Below are 14,255 nucleotides of genomic sequence, written 5' to 3'. Positions count from 1 at the left end.
ATTGGGACTGGATTTAAATGTGGCTGACAGAACCAGGGCTGCACTCTTAACCATGATTCTGCAAAGCCCCTCCATAGCAGCTTCTAATTCATTGTTGTACAACTGAAAGGATATAAATGACTATTAATGGCACTGAGAGTATCATAAAATGAATTTAAACTGAATAGTTTAAAACAATAAAACTGGATACTTCTCAGCAGCTATGGGAAAATAGGAGCATATTATAAGTGAATGGAAGAAGAAAGAAAAGTTATTTCTAGGCAGAGCAAGGAAAATAACAACTGGAGTATGGAAAGGTTTTTAGAGATTAAGTTGGGTTTTGCAGACTCAGTATTTTGACTAGATACAGCCACAGAGGAATAAAGATTGAAAATCGTAGATAATGAAAACATACATCATAAAATAAGAGCTTTAATTTACAGTGCCAAGTTTCTGAGAACCATCTTCAAGATTTTTCTCAGAATATTATAGTTGTTCTGGTCCAAGTATTTTAGTTCACAGTGAAATGAAGACAATTTTTTAAGTTGATTTTACAATTACTTCTCAGAATGCTGACAATTCTAGTGGGGCCAGAGCTCATGAAACAAAAGGCTAGTTTCCCTGTCCAAACTGAAATAGTGAGCCACCTCACTATTTGGTAGACAATTCAGGGTGGCAGATGAAGCTGTGAGTCCACCCTTGGGTTAGGCCTGGACACTGGTTCCACTCTAGAATTGTCTGGGAAGACTTGGTATGGAATATAAAAGATGTATTGTCTATTCCATTGATGTTACTGCATTATAGAAATTGGACAGAATATCTATTTACCTTCTATAATGGTACTCTATTGAAATATCTCCTTTTCTGGGGCACCTGGGTGTCTCAGTCAGTTAAGTGTCTGCCTTTGGCTCAGGTCGTGATCTCAGAGAGCCTGCTTCTCCCTCTCCTTCCCTTTTGTAGTCTCTCTTACTTGCTCTCTCTCTCAAATAAATAAATAAAATCTTAAAAAATAAATCTCCTCTTCTCTCACCCTGATTGTACTAAATCACTAATGTAAATGTCTAAAAAAAAAAGTTTGAAAAGAAAAACAACCACAAGTAAAATAGGACATTCTAGCTTATAGTAATAAAAACAAAAATCACAGAGGAATCTAAAGGTGTCAGCATCCTTCTGTTACACATGAGAAACCACATTTTTCACAATATAATTGAAAGTGATATTAGGAAAATTCTATGGCTAGAGTACTTCATAGTTCTGGGCATCACTTTTTATCTACACAAATACCACTGTTTTGTTGATAAAATGCTCTCTTTGAGTTCAAATCAATGATTCCTTGAGATGATTTGTGAAGTGTGAGATCCAAACTCTCTGTACTTATTTATCCAATAAGTAATCATTAAGTATATACTAAGGACTGAAGTTATGGTGGAAATCAAGAAAGACAAAGTTCTTGTCTTCTTGGGTCCAAGACAACACAGTGTACACAACAAAAAGGTTTATGGAATGGAGAAAAGAGTTCAAGAGAACTAATTTAGGTAAACTTCTCAGGAAGGCCTCTTTGAGAAGGTGCCTTTTTTTATAGAAACAGGAACAATAAGAATGAATCAGATATTTGTTGAAGGCATATCAGCAATTTGTCCCCAACATAAGAAAAGATTAATGTATGTACTATAAACCTAATTTATGCCACAGAAATAGAAATGGAAGAGTGCATTCAATGTAGTGTCTTTATAGTATCCACTAATAGAATTAATTTGCATATGGACTGTATGAGATTCTTGTAAGAGCTTTCAAAGGTCATGCAAGTGAAATTCCTTCTGCCATTTTACGTCTTTGGGAGTCTTCATATTAAAAAGTATTCAGACACATTGAAAAAGAAAGCTGGGATATAAATGGATAAAGTATAATATGGGCTTAATTTATTATGAATATAGAGTAATATTCACATTCCTTAACATTGCATTTTATATTTTTAAACAATAGATCTTTTTCATATGTTTTTGAGAGTCTGAAGATTTGACTTACCTTTCAGTTCTGTATATTCCTAAGTACCCAGACATGTGTTAGCAGAAATCACTGCTCTTTAGTATACAGTAACATCTCAAATTAGGCTACATATTTTCATAAAAATAGGCCTTCTATACAATGAAGTATTTTAAATTAAAAGTCTTGTTGCAATATAAAATGGTGGTTGACTCAAAATTGAACATATGATTAGCAATTATATATGGCATGTGTGTGTATATATACATGCACATCTTATATTTTTACCTTTACTCAGAAAATAAATATCAAATAATCCACCTTCTGCATGTTGAGTATTCTACGTTCACTTGTTTGGCATTTATGGTATCAGTCATTCAATGTCTTCTCTGCACCAGGTACTTTCTAGATACACTAGATACTTTCTAGATACTTTCTAACAGCACAACACTGACCAAAATATGCCTTTGCCAAGTTGATGCCTTAACTTCTAAGTTAAAAAGATTTCTTGGGATCTACCACTATGACTTTACTACAGTAAGTACATAATACTCCAATTTAGTAGGGAGCAAGATATATTTCTTGTTTTTACTGAACTTTTCTTCAGAAAATATCTGGCTTTTTTAGGTTCAAGCTTCATTTAAATAATGACTCCTGTTATCTCTCTGCTATGTGTTTTCTTTCTTATTCTACTTATCTTGTTACCCTTCTAATAATGCCTTGTTAACTTGATATAATATTAAGTGTAGGCTTTTGCATGATTCTCATGCCAGATGAGCAAAGGCTTAAATGCAAGGAACAAATAGAGAACATTGTTTTCACCTTCTAAGGTGTTGTCTGAGCATTTAATGATTCCACTTACAAAATCTTTAACTTTATTAAGTAGTCACAACTCTTACTCTGTTTTTCATAATTCTGTTAAAGGCGATTCACTCAGTAAATACTTACTGAGTTCCTACTATAACCTGTGAATAAAAATATAAAGATCAAGGCATAGTCTCTAGCCTCAAGAAGCTCATAGTCTTAAAAGAGATAAACAATAAACTGACAAATGGTATATACAATGTGAGAGACAGAGTAGTCAGGGAAAATTTATGAAGAAGTTCATGTGTGTTAAGAGTGCTTAATGGGAAGTGGAATATAAGCTGAACAGAAAGGAGTGAAGATAGAGGGAGTAGCATGAGGAAAAGCAATGAGGCAATGAACGGCACTCTTCTTTTCCCCAGAAAATTATGAACAATTCCCTTTTGATGAAGTATTAATGAAAAAAAGTAAAGATGAAGGCAGGGCATGGAGCATCTCATATGACATGTCAAGTAAGTTGGACTTTTTCTTGCAGGGGATGAGAGATCATGATCAGGTTCTAGGAAGAGAGTAGAATTGTCAAACTTGTGTTTTATACTAATCAATATGGTGGCTGTCTGATGGTATGCGTTCAAGCTCACTCCCCACTCACAGGTGGGGAGACAAGTTGGAAGTGCACTTCAGATGCTGAATTAAAAGATGCTGAGACTCTGAATTATGGTATTTGAAAATATGATGAAAAACATTGGTATTTGAAAATATGATGAAAAACATTGGTCATAATTTAGTGACTGAAGAGTTGTAGGAATTAAGGAAATCGTACATATGGTTTCATTTGGCTGTGGATAGGTGTAGGGGTAAAACTGAAAACTGCACTTTTTTTCTATTGAAGATCAGAGTAAATTAATGTGTGGCAAGAGAAAGGATAGTTAATAAAATACACATGATTAAAAAGATGCTCTTGTTAACCTGATTTTATACTACACTGTGCGTTTTCAGCACAGAGGAATGCTTCTCATTTAAGCATGCAATTTTAGAGCTTTTACACTCACTTTTCTCCTGGCTTTCTGTATTCCCTCAATGACATTTTATGCAGGAATCATAACATTTCCCTGTTTCTTTGAAATATATCCTTAGTTATATAGTGTCTTCCTGTCTTTTGATAGTCTTAATCTCTGATACTATCTATTGGATTACCTTTGTCTCCCTGTTATGGCCTCTCCCATCCTGCCTTTGAACCCTTCTGACCCCTTGAGAACCCAGCCTGGTTCCAGCTCCTCATCGTCTGCCTTTCAATAAAGGGGATTTGGAATTTTTTTTAATTTTAATTTTATTTATTTATTTATTTATTTATTTATTTATTTATTTATCTATCATTTTATTTTATTTTTTTAGAAAGAGAGAGAGTAGAGGAAGAAGAAGAAGAGAGAGAGAGAGAGAATCTTATGCAGGCTCCACACCCCCACAGAGCCCAACACAGGGCTCGGTCTCACAACCCTGAGATCATGACCTGAGCCAAGGTGAAGAGTTCCATGCTTAGTGTACTGAGCCACGCAGGCACCCTAGGGGATTTGGATTTAAAACAAATTCTATAATCCAACAAAGAGATAAAGCAAAGCATATTGATAGATATTTTTAAAAAATATTCATTATTTTATTTAAAAAATACAACAAAAATGAAGTTTGAATTGTGTTTCCAAAGTCAAAAAAAATTATGACATTCTTATTTGAGGTATTTGTAAAGAAAATAATTTTGTAAAGAAGATTTTTGATTCCTATATTGACAAACTTTTAACTGGTAGTTTAAGGCTCAAAAAATTTTTCCAATAACTTTTAAAACATGTAGAATCTTAGGAATGGTTATAAATGGTAAGAACATTAGTTGCAATGAAAATGAAAACATTGTTAAGAACATTAGTTGCAATGAAAATGAAAACATTTAATATATGCTACATGTACTAGGAATTTCAAGAAAAAATTAAACTATAAATAAGCCTTTGCTTTTAAGAAACTTTCAAGACAAAAGAGGAGAAGACAAATAAGAAACACTAATGATAGCATAGACAGAATGGATAAGGGGCACACAAGAGTTGTGGACTCTGCTCATTAGGGGTCAGAGAAAAGAGAAATGAAACCTAGCCTGGAAAAGAAAAGCAAAAGTGATAAATAAAGAAATATTATTTGAACTAGGTTTTGCTAACAGATGACAGACATTTCTGAAAAACATATGATGTAAGGTGAGAAATTATAATTGATTTTTACAAAACAGCAAGTTGCACAGTTTGGCTGTAGGCCACTTTGGAACATGTAGAGCAGCAGGGAGGATAGAGCTGGAAAGTTAGCCAGGATCAGAGCACAGAAGGGCTGGAATATGAGCCTCGGGAGGCTAAATCTGATTTAACTTTGTATGTAAAGAGTGAAAGTTACCGAGTAGAGAAATGAGTAGCTTGTATAAAAAAAAAAAAAAAATCTGGCAGCGATGTTTTAAATGGTAGTTAGAGAAAACAGCCCAGAGGCTGGAAGACAAACTAAAGAGACAGTTCCAATTGTCCATGTGAGATGACTAAGGTCCGGGCAACAGCAGAGGGAAAGGAAACAAGGGCACAGGTGTGGGATGTACTGCTGCAGTGAATTGATTGCATTTGGTGATTGGACAGGAAAAACAGAAAAAGATTCAAAAAAACAAAAAAAGGACTACAATTTTACATTCAAAATGACTTGAGAGAATGACTAAAACATTTACTGAGAGACTTCAAAAGAAAAATGGTTTAGTAATGGAAGATAATGACTCTATTACATAGCTTACTACATACACACACACACACACACACACACACACACACATATATATATAGGGTTAGGGGAAAATCATGTAGATTTGAAGAAAACAGCATATTAGCAAGAACTTAGAGCTCAAAATTTATAGAATTAAGGTGCAAGAAAAAAAAATAAATAATAAAAAAAACAAATTCAGAAATGAAAGCCAACGGCTTAGTTATGGTTCGGGGTCAAGGAAGCCCAAAAAAGAGATTCAGGATGTGTGTTTTGTTAACAGCTTAAAAAGTACCAGTACGAGCTGACAGATAAAGGTTTTTTGATGAGTAACAGGTCACTGATAACTTTCCAGGAAATGATTTTGCTAAAGAAGTGGGGATCAAACCGCAATGTAATGATTACACAGAAATCTTTTGAGAAGGTTGGTAGTAAAAGAAAGAAGGGAAAGAAAAGCACTGTAAGAAATACAAACAATCAAGCCAATATTCTTTTCGTCTAGGAGTGACCAAAACATTCTCCTGGGCAGAGAGAAGAATTCTAGGGAGGGATGGAAAGAAGATACATGGCAAACAGGTGATTACCATAGTTGAAGTGTTTTAATGAGGAAATAAGAGGAAACGAATTACTTGAACAAGTCAGGTTAGTCTGTAATCAGGGCCTAAGGAATAAACAGGTGAAATGAACATGGGAGGAGAAATCAAAAAGAAGATACAGAAACAGTTTAGTAAATATGAGAGACAGAGTGGAAGATGTAGACAATGAGGCCACATGAAGGACTCATAACTAGGGATAGAGAAGATAAAACTGTTCTGACAATCATAATTAGAAGAACAATTTTCCAGTACTTTTTTTTCAATAATTTCAATAAGTCTGTATACAGGAGAACATATGGGAGAATAAAGGCAAAAATATGTATCAAATATGTATCAACATTTATTATGTGTAGTGTCATAACATGGACTTGAAGATTTGCCACAAAAAAAAAAAAAGAAGCCATGACCATATACCATGGGGATCAAGGACTACAAATCTTACCTCTCTCAGAGGATCATTGAGTTCATTGAGAATGTTTTCTTCATCAAAGATTTTGCCTTGGTATCTGTGTTCATAGTAATCATGTATCTTCTGACGCATATCAGCTGGTAACTTATGGAATGACATGTATTGTTCCACTTGTTTGTACTGTGAGGAAAGGAAAAAGGGAATTAGAAAACATTGTTAGACTGTATGAGGAATCATCATGTTACTTGGTTGTGCCAAATTCAGTGACATTTGAATAACAAATAAAAAGAAAAAAATCCTTTGAGAGGAAGGAAACAATGTACAAGGATATAATGTATTTACTCTGCCTCACAAACTCTGGGAGGAATTTCTTTCGGGAAACATTTCCTGTAAAGAACTGAGATGAGGAGGGGCATGAAAGCAGTTCAGAATGAATTAAGAGTGTCACCCCAGAAAAGCCAGTGATGGGACAAGAAAAAAAATGTGATGTTATTTTTTTGGAATCTTTTTGTTTAGCTCTGTTATAAAAGAAGTATGAAGTTGAGGTTTGGCCCCTCATCTGGATACAGAATCTCCTAAGTTTGGGTAGAAAAAAAAGGTTTTATCTTAGACCTTACAGCAAAAGGTCAGACCTAATTAAAATTTGAATTTAGTGACAGAGAGCTTGGCAGCTGTCTCCAAGACTTATACTCAAGCAACACAGATGCCCTATAAAGTAAGAGAATATGTCACTCTTCAATTTAGGACTTAAGAGAGTATCAGGGTGAGACTAGATCCATGTAATTTTATATCTAAAACTTAACTTAGATGTTAAATTCACTTAACGAGTAGTTCTTAAACTTGATTGTTTATAAAACTTGGGGTGAGGTTGGCATTGGGAATGCAGACTTTCAGACTTAACTCCTGAGATTGATTCCCTTGATGTATCTGCTTTTGTGAATTTAGACACACACACACATATACACACTTTGAAAATAAATTCCTAGTATTCAAAAAGGCACGTAGAAATTAGCTGGGAACTTATTAGAAGAGTTTCAGGCTTTACTCCAGACCTATGAAATCAGAGCCTACTTGTTAAAAAAAGATCGTTGGATGACGCATACACATTTAAGTTTGAGAAATATTTCCTTGATGCTGCAAATGCAGGTGGTCATGAGTGTATACTTTGAAAAAATTAATTAGAGCCCCCCCAAATGAGTTTCATTGTACAGATGATAAAACTGAATACAAATTAAAAAGTAGGCACTAGAATTGGATAAACATACTGGAATAAGATTCTTCTCTTAAACAAAACACATTTGATGTGTTTTGGAGAACACATGGAAATTTATTTTCTCACATCTTTTCCTGATAACTTAGCTTTTACTAGAAGATAGAAGTCCCCAATTCCTTGTCTGTAATTAGCAAAGCTGTAATTAGTACTCAATAGCACATATATCTAACCAGAAACAGCAAACCTATGACATTTCTTCATTTTTTTTTGTACATACCTTCCTTTCACAGAACATTCTTATTTTTAAGATATTCCCTTTTGGGGATTAGTATCCTTAAAGGAAATACAACTTTGTCATGAGACTTCCTTTATTCGGTCACCAGACTGTCCCCCAAGTATTTAAAGCCTGCAGGCCTATATATATCTCTCTCTGAAGCAACTTGATTATGATTTAAGGATTTTAAATTTAGGCACCAATGCTGTCACTGTCGATGTGTATAAGTGGCTTCTAGCATGTACTTGAGAAAGATTGGTTAGTTCTTCCTGAAGAACTCGAATCTGTAGGCCTACCTAATCTTGGTAACCCACTTCTAGAGACCTGGAAGTCTGTCTGCTTGATCCCTCATGCAGCTGGTCTGAAAGTAAGCAGTTTCAGTGACCTCTAAAGACTGTTGTGTAGGATAAAGTTGATTTGCAGCTGGGTTGAAAAGCTCTACCTTTATTTCTAGAGACACCTGTGCATCTGATTTTTACTCTTAGCCAAAAAAAGAGGGCAGTGGGATATTTGATGTATTGTTTAGGGTCTGAGCCTCCACCCAGACCTAAACCCTAAGTTTAACATTTGCACTAATGATTTGCAACCAGTCTATCTGGTTTGACTATTTTGACTTATTTAAAGAGCTACTGAGAGCTTTGTTTTTGAGCTCCTGAAGCCAATCCAAGGCTCTTGCACAGATTTTGGTGGCTCAAGTCAGAAACTCTGCGTGTTCCACATGCCTAAAGATGAAGCCCATCATGCTGGGGAAAGGCTCTTGGGTCTTTGATGCATGTCTGCATCCTCTTTCTCCAAAGCACTGTATCCTTTGCCTTTAAACAAAAGCCTCATATGAGTAAGTCTGGTGAATCCTGTTAAACATTCAAACTTGGGAAAACAATAAAACAGCTTAAGATCACAGGACCACCTCAGTTTTAACACTTACTGCATTGATGACAGTTCTAGACAAATAAAGGACTCAACTTGTTTCAGGATCAGTAAGGGTCAAGTAATCTCTGTTTATTTTTCTCAAAAAATTGCTTGCCCAAACACTGCTTGGATTGGTGAGAATCTTTAAAATTAACGAGGATACTAGATTTCTCTGTCCTTTGCATGCATTTCTGTGGGTGTGGGCATTACAAGTTAGTAGTATTTCAGTTCATTTTTATGAGATCTATGGCTATTCATCTAGAGAAACAAGAAATCTGCTCAGTATCTATCTTGAATTAGAAAACTAATCCTTAATTAGCTAAATACAAATGTTACATATAAAGTTATTTTTATGGAAAGTCAGGATTGGTTGAATCTAGTTATTTTTCCTCATACAAATCATTTAATCCCTTTAGACTTTAGTTTATTAGTCTACAGTAAGACACTATTACACCAAATGAGTTTCTTTGCTCTTTCAGACTGAAGTTCTATGAATATTTTTCACTTAATCATACAGTTGAATTTGATTTTTGAACCTATATTATATATTTCAAACATTAATCAATTTATAATAATTATTGATCTAACAAATATTAGCTGATTGCTGTGTGCCAATGGTTTTCAAGGTGCAGTCAGGATGCATATAAACCACCAGTATCACTGGAGAGCTTGTTAGAAATGCACATTTGAAGTTTTCACCCCAGACCTACAGAATCAGAAACTCTGAATTACAAATTCTAGCAGTCTGTGTTTTAACAAGCCTACCCTACACTAATGCCAAGTATTGTGTTATCTTAGGACATAAGGAAGCAATTTGAGTGAGAATAGGGGACAGAAAGGAAATTCAGTTTTAATAAGTCAAGTTTACGATGTCCATGGCACATCCTAATGCTTATATGTAGGTCAGGCACTTAGAAGAGAAAAAAATACACAAAGTCAATGACTAAGTGATCACCAAGGGAGAATGTGTCAAATAGATTAAAAAAAAAAAAGTGGAACCTACATTTTAAAAGCAGATGAATCATGGAAATTGATCAAGTTAAGGGAACTGAGATTAACTAGCCAGATGGGACAGAACCAAAAAAACTCAACTCAGCCAAGAAGGACCAAGTTTCAAGGGGCAATGTAGGGGTAGAGGGTACTCAAAAGGAACATATTATAAGAAAAGAGGTATTGTACCATAACCAGTGAATTTGGGAATTAGATAATTATCTTTGTTAGAATATAATACTCCTATTGAAAATAGGAGCTATTTCTTTTTGTCTGTTTCCCTCATACCTAACAAGACTTGCAAAATTGAATGAAAATGTGACCTGCCTGTGATGTGAAGAATAAAAATAATAAGTTACTCATTGAAAAAGACACCTAGTGGTAGGCGGATAATGGAATCAATGAGGTATTGGAAGTTACATATAAGATGACAAATTTAAAAAAAATGGAAAAGTTTCTGTTAATTGCAGTGCTACACTATATGCGAAAGATGATTAGTACTCAAAATAGTCACTGAGGAAGGGACTTTTGAAAAACAAAGTTGCAAATATAATTTTTTCTTGAATATATAAAATCAGCAGTTCATCCTATCATATCTAAAGAGACTATGATGATCTTAGGTGATGATCAGGTGATGATCTTAGGGTAGTAACAGCAAGACCCACACCTGGCACTGTGCTCAGTGCCCTCCCCTGCTCCTCCCTCTCTCTAAAATAAATAAATAAATCTTTAAAAATATTAAAGAGACTATAACATCATTGCCATTTAAAATTCTAATGAAATTTTATTTTCAAAATTTTCTGTGCAATTAAAATATACATAAAGGGAATGCACAAACATGATACTAAAAATGACGTCTAATACATATAATGAAGACAACATTCCATTATTAAACTCACTCACTCCTCCCATGTTACCACTTTTAAAAGGTATTTTGTCTATATTGCTAAGTAATACGCTTGTTTCTTTTTCTTACATGGGTTAATTATGGCAACATTTATTGACTTTTCACCATGGAAAAGTAGTGTTAGCCACTAACAGCCACCCCTATTTTCTCACTTTCTCTCTCATTCTGCAGTTGTGTCCCTAGTGTTAATTCTTCCTTTGGTTTCCTTTGCAACTTTACATATTTATATCTCTATAGCTTGTTCAGAGAACTGTAGACAAATTTACCAAATGAAATGTAACAAACTTATTCTTTCATTTCTACTTTTTAACTTTTGTCATCTTTACTTTTACAACATATAGGTGGATTATAATTTTGTACTGCAATTGAACCTATCAAACCATACAGTGTTTGCATTACTCTGACTGTTTACCACAATGTCAAGTACAGCATTTGATGGCATTTCCTTTGGTTATGTGGATTTTTAATGATTTTTATTTTTTTGCACAGGAAATTTTCTTCCAGCATCCCTATCCTAGCTGATATCCAGTAGGATTTCCCTTTATAATATCCCTGTTTGAGTTCCCTATTTTCAGAGCCTATGTTTCTCTTTTGGTTTATTTATTCATATTGTGGGAGTCAATCCCCAAGTAAACCACTAAGGAATACTAAATGGGATATAAGTTTCTTGAATCTTTTCTTGTCTGAAAATGTTTCTTAAACTCAGCTGATAAGCTGACTACATATAGAATTCTAGGGCTGAAATTCTCTACTTGGATCTTGAGCCTTTGCATTTGATCCTTTATGCTGGATATGATCTATGTTTCTTATTATTTATTTCATATATCTTGTCTGCATTTCCCTTACATTTACGTATATTCTTTACATTTTCTCTACATTCTCCTACATTTCTCTTACATTCTTAAGTATTTCCTGAAATTCGTAGAGATAATTTTAATTTCAAGTATCTTCTCTTTTTCTTTCATCTTTTATTTCCATTATTTTATTGTATTCAGTTTAGAGAAATACTACTAATACATGAGTTTTAAAGAAAAAACAATTGTAAGGCATATTTTCATCCCTGAAATGTTTGGGATGTCTAAATAGAGGTAAGCTTAAGTGTCCACTGGATTTAGCTTTAGTAAAGACTTTGGTGATTTTGCTTTAAATGGTTTCATTGGAGTATGTATAGAAATGTCAGGATTAGGGGTTATTACAAATAGATTGCAATAACTTGAGAGTGAGTGGAAATAAGAAATGGAAGTGAAACATCAAGTAGAACTCTCTCTCTCTCTGACCCTTTTTGGTTAGGATGGGAGAACCAGAATCATAGCATGGTAAATGTAAGAAATTCAAATGAATTTAAAATAGAAGTTTTAATCACATTTATATTATATTATTTTTATATCTATGATTTATACCCTTATCAGGAAACGGAATCACCTTATTTTAGATCCACTACAACTTCATCCCAATTGTCAAGACCACCAGATCACGTAAATTCGAGTGCCAGAAGTTTCAGTAATTTTACATTTCCCTGTATCACCATTTCTAACATTCTAGTCAAAGTAACAATCTCTCCTTTAAACTCATTCCGAACTTTCTAACTATATTATCTGTATCTATATGTCCCTGTCTGACTGCAACTCTTATTCTTTTCCATAATCCAGGCAGAAATATTTTTAAAATGCCAACTTTATTGTCACTCCTTTCCCTTAAGCCTTGTAATGGCTTCCTGCTGCTTTGGAGATGAAGTTCTGACTTCCTGAACCTATCTGGCCTTTTCCTGCTCTACAATATACATTTTCCCTTTGTTCACTATGCCCTAGTATATTAAATTTCTTTACTATTATTATTTTTTTCTTTTTTACTTATGAGAGAGAGAGAGAAAGGCAGAGACATAGGCAGAGGGAGAAGCAGGCTCCATGCAGGGAGCCGGACGTGGTACTCGATCCTGGGTCTCCAGGATCATGCCCTGGGGCAAGGTGGTGCTAAACTGCTAAGCTACTGGGGCTGCCCTTCTTTAATATTCTTAAATGTACCCTAGTCTCTGGATGCTCACACATTTTCCTCAATCTGCAATGCTGTTCCACCACATAATTTCCTGGCTAGTTCCTATTCATTCTTTAATTTTCTTCCTCAAATTTCACTACATCAAGGAAATATTCTCTGACACCCGGCCGCCTAAAGTCCTCTTGGTATGCACTTAGAAAAAATGCTGAGTTTACACCTTAGTTATTCTAAGAGCATCTACAATTACTTGTTAATTGTCCTTGGCCCTCTTGTTCACCACTGAACTGCTAAGGTGTTTGAATGCAAGTAGTCACCGATTAAAAATCTGGTTATACATTTTCTGAAAACTCTCTGGGTAAAAGAGACTAAGAATGTGATATCTGACTCTTTTTCTGTTGTAATAATGATATCAATGAAGGATACCAGATATGGAGGTTCTCCCACAAGGATTGAAATTTTGAATTCATATTTCATTTTTATGAGTTGTTTTGTATATTAGTCAGAGCACATTCACTAAATATGAGATTCTCTTGAAGTTAACCTGGACGAATTCCATTCTTTAAAGAATTTGCAGTTTCTGTCTTAATCTGTGGTATCAGGCTTTATGTCAAACACAGCTCTAAGTAGGAGGAAATTATTGATTAGAAAAGAGAAATTGCCTTCTTATAATTCCAAAAATGTTTATAACAATTAGGAAAACAGCAGAAGTTAATAAAAACATATGTAAAATATATTAGTTATATTAAGTAATGAAATGATTAACCGATTGCCAGCACTTCCCATGCTCTCTACTTTAAAATCTCCATCAAGATTTTCAAAGTGTGGGCAGCCGGGGTGGCTCAGTGGTTTAGTGCCACCTTCAGCCCAGGGCCTGGTCCTGGAGACCTGGGATCGACTCCCACATTGGGCTCCCTGCATGGAGCCTGCTTCTCTTTCTGTCTCTCTCATGAATAAATAAATAAAATCTTTAAAATTAAAAAAAAAAGATTTTAAAAGTGTGATGATTTCTTTAAATTTAACTTTATCCAATAAGCTAGGATTTTTATTTCAGGGCTACATAGAATAAAATCATTGTCTTAAGAAGATTAGTGGCTAATTAGCTGATTAGAACATAAGTGATTATTTAATGACTTGTTAGGATTTCCTTTCTATTAAATATGTATTCTCTTTGAAAATAAAGAGTTTTCTTCATCACCAAGACAGGCCTGTGTACATCTGAAAAAGTAGACAGTTTTCAGTTCTCCAAGCATGATTTTACATACTGAATGCTCTTGGAAGATAGGAATCAGAATGGATACTTTTCATTTTATTATAAAAGCAAATTCCATAAAAATGAAAGGTAGTATGGTTATTCATAATTACTCATTAAATGAAACAGACCTCTCAAATTTTATGATTCTAACACCAGTCTTCAAATTTATGAAACA

At 34.3% G+C, this 14,255-nt stretch overlaps 1 protein-coding gene across 1 annotated transcript in view; it reads right to left on the bottom strand.

The window, feature by feature from the left end:
• HCN1 (hyperpolarization activated cyclic nucleotide gated potassium channel 1) overlaps positions 1–14,255 on the bottom strand; it is a 379,863-nt gene that overhangs the window by 58,641 nt on the left and 306,967 nt on the right. Inside the window, exon 5 of the mRNA XM_026017046.2 lies at positions 6,577–6,723. Coding sequence (XP_025872831.2) covers positions 6,577–6,723 — 147 coding nt within the window. The remainder of the gene's footprint in view (positions 1–6,576; positions 6,724–14,255) is intronic.

Source organism: Vulpes vulpes, chromosome 4 (assembly GCF_048418805.1).
Source record: "Vulpes vulpes isolate BD-2025 chromosome 4, VulVul3, whole genome shotgun sequence".
NCBI classification, from domain to species: Eukaryota; Metazoa; Chordata; class Mammalia; order Carnivora; family Canidae; genus Vulpes; species Vulpes vulpes.
Note: the sequence above shows the minus strand (reverse complement) of the source record. Positions and strands in the feature narration are given on the sequence as shown.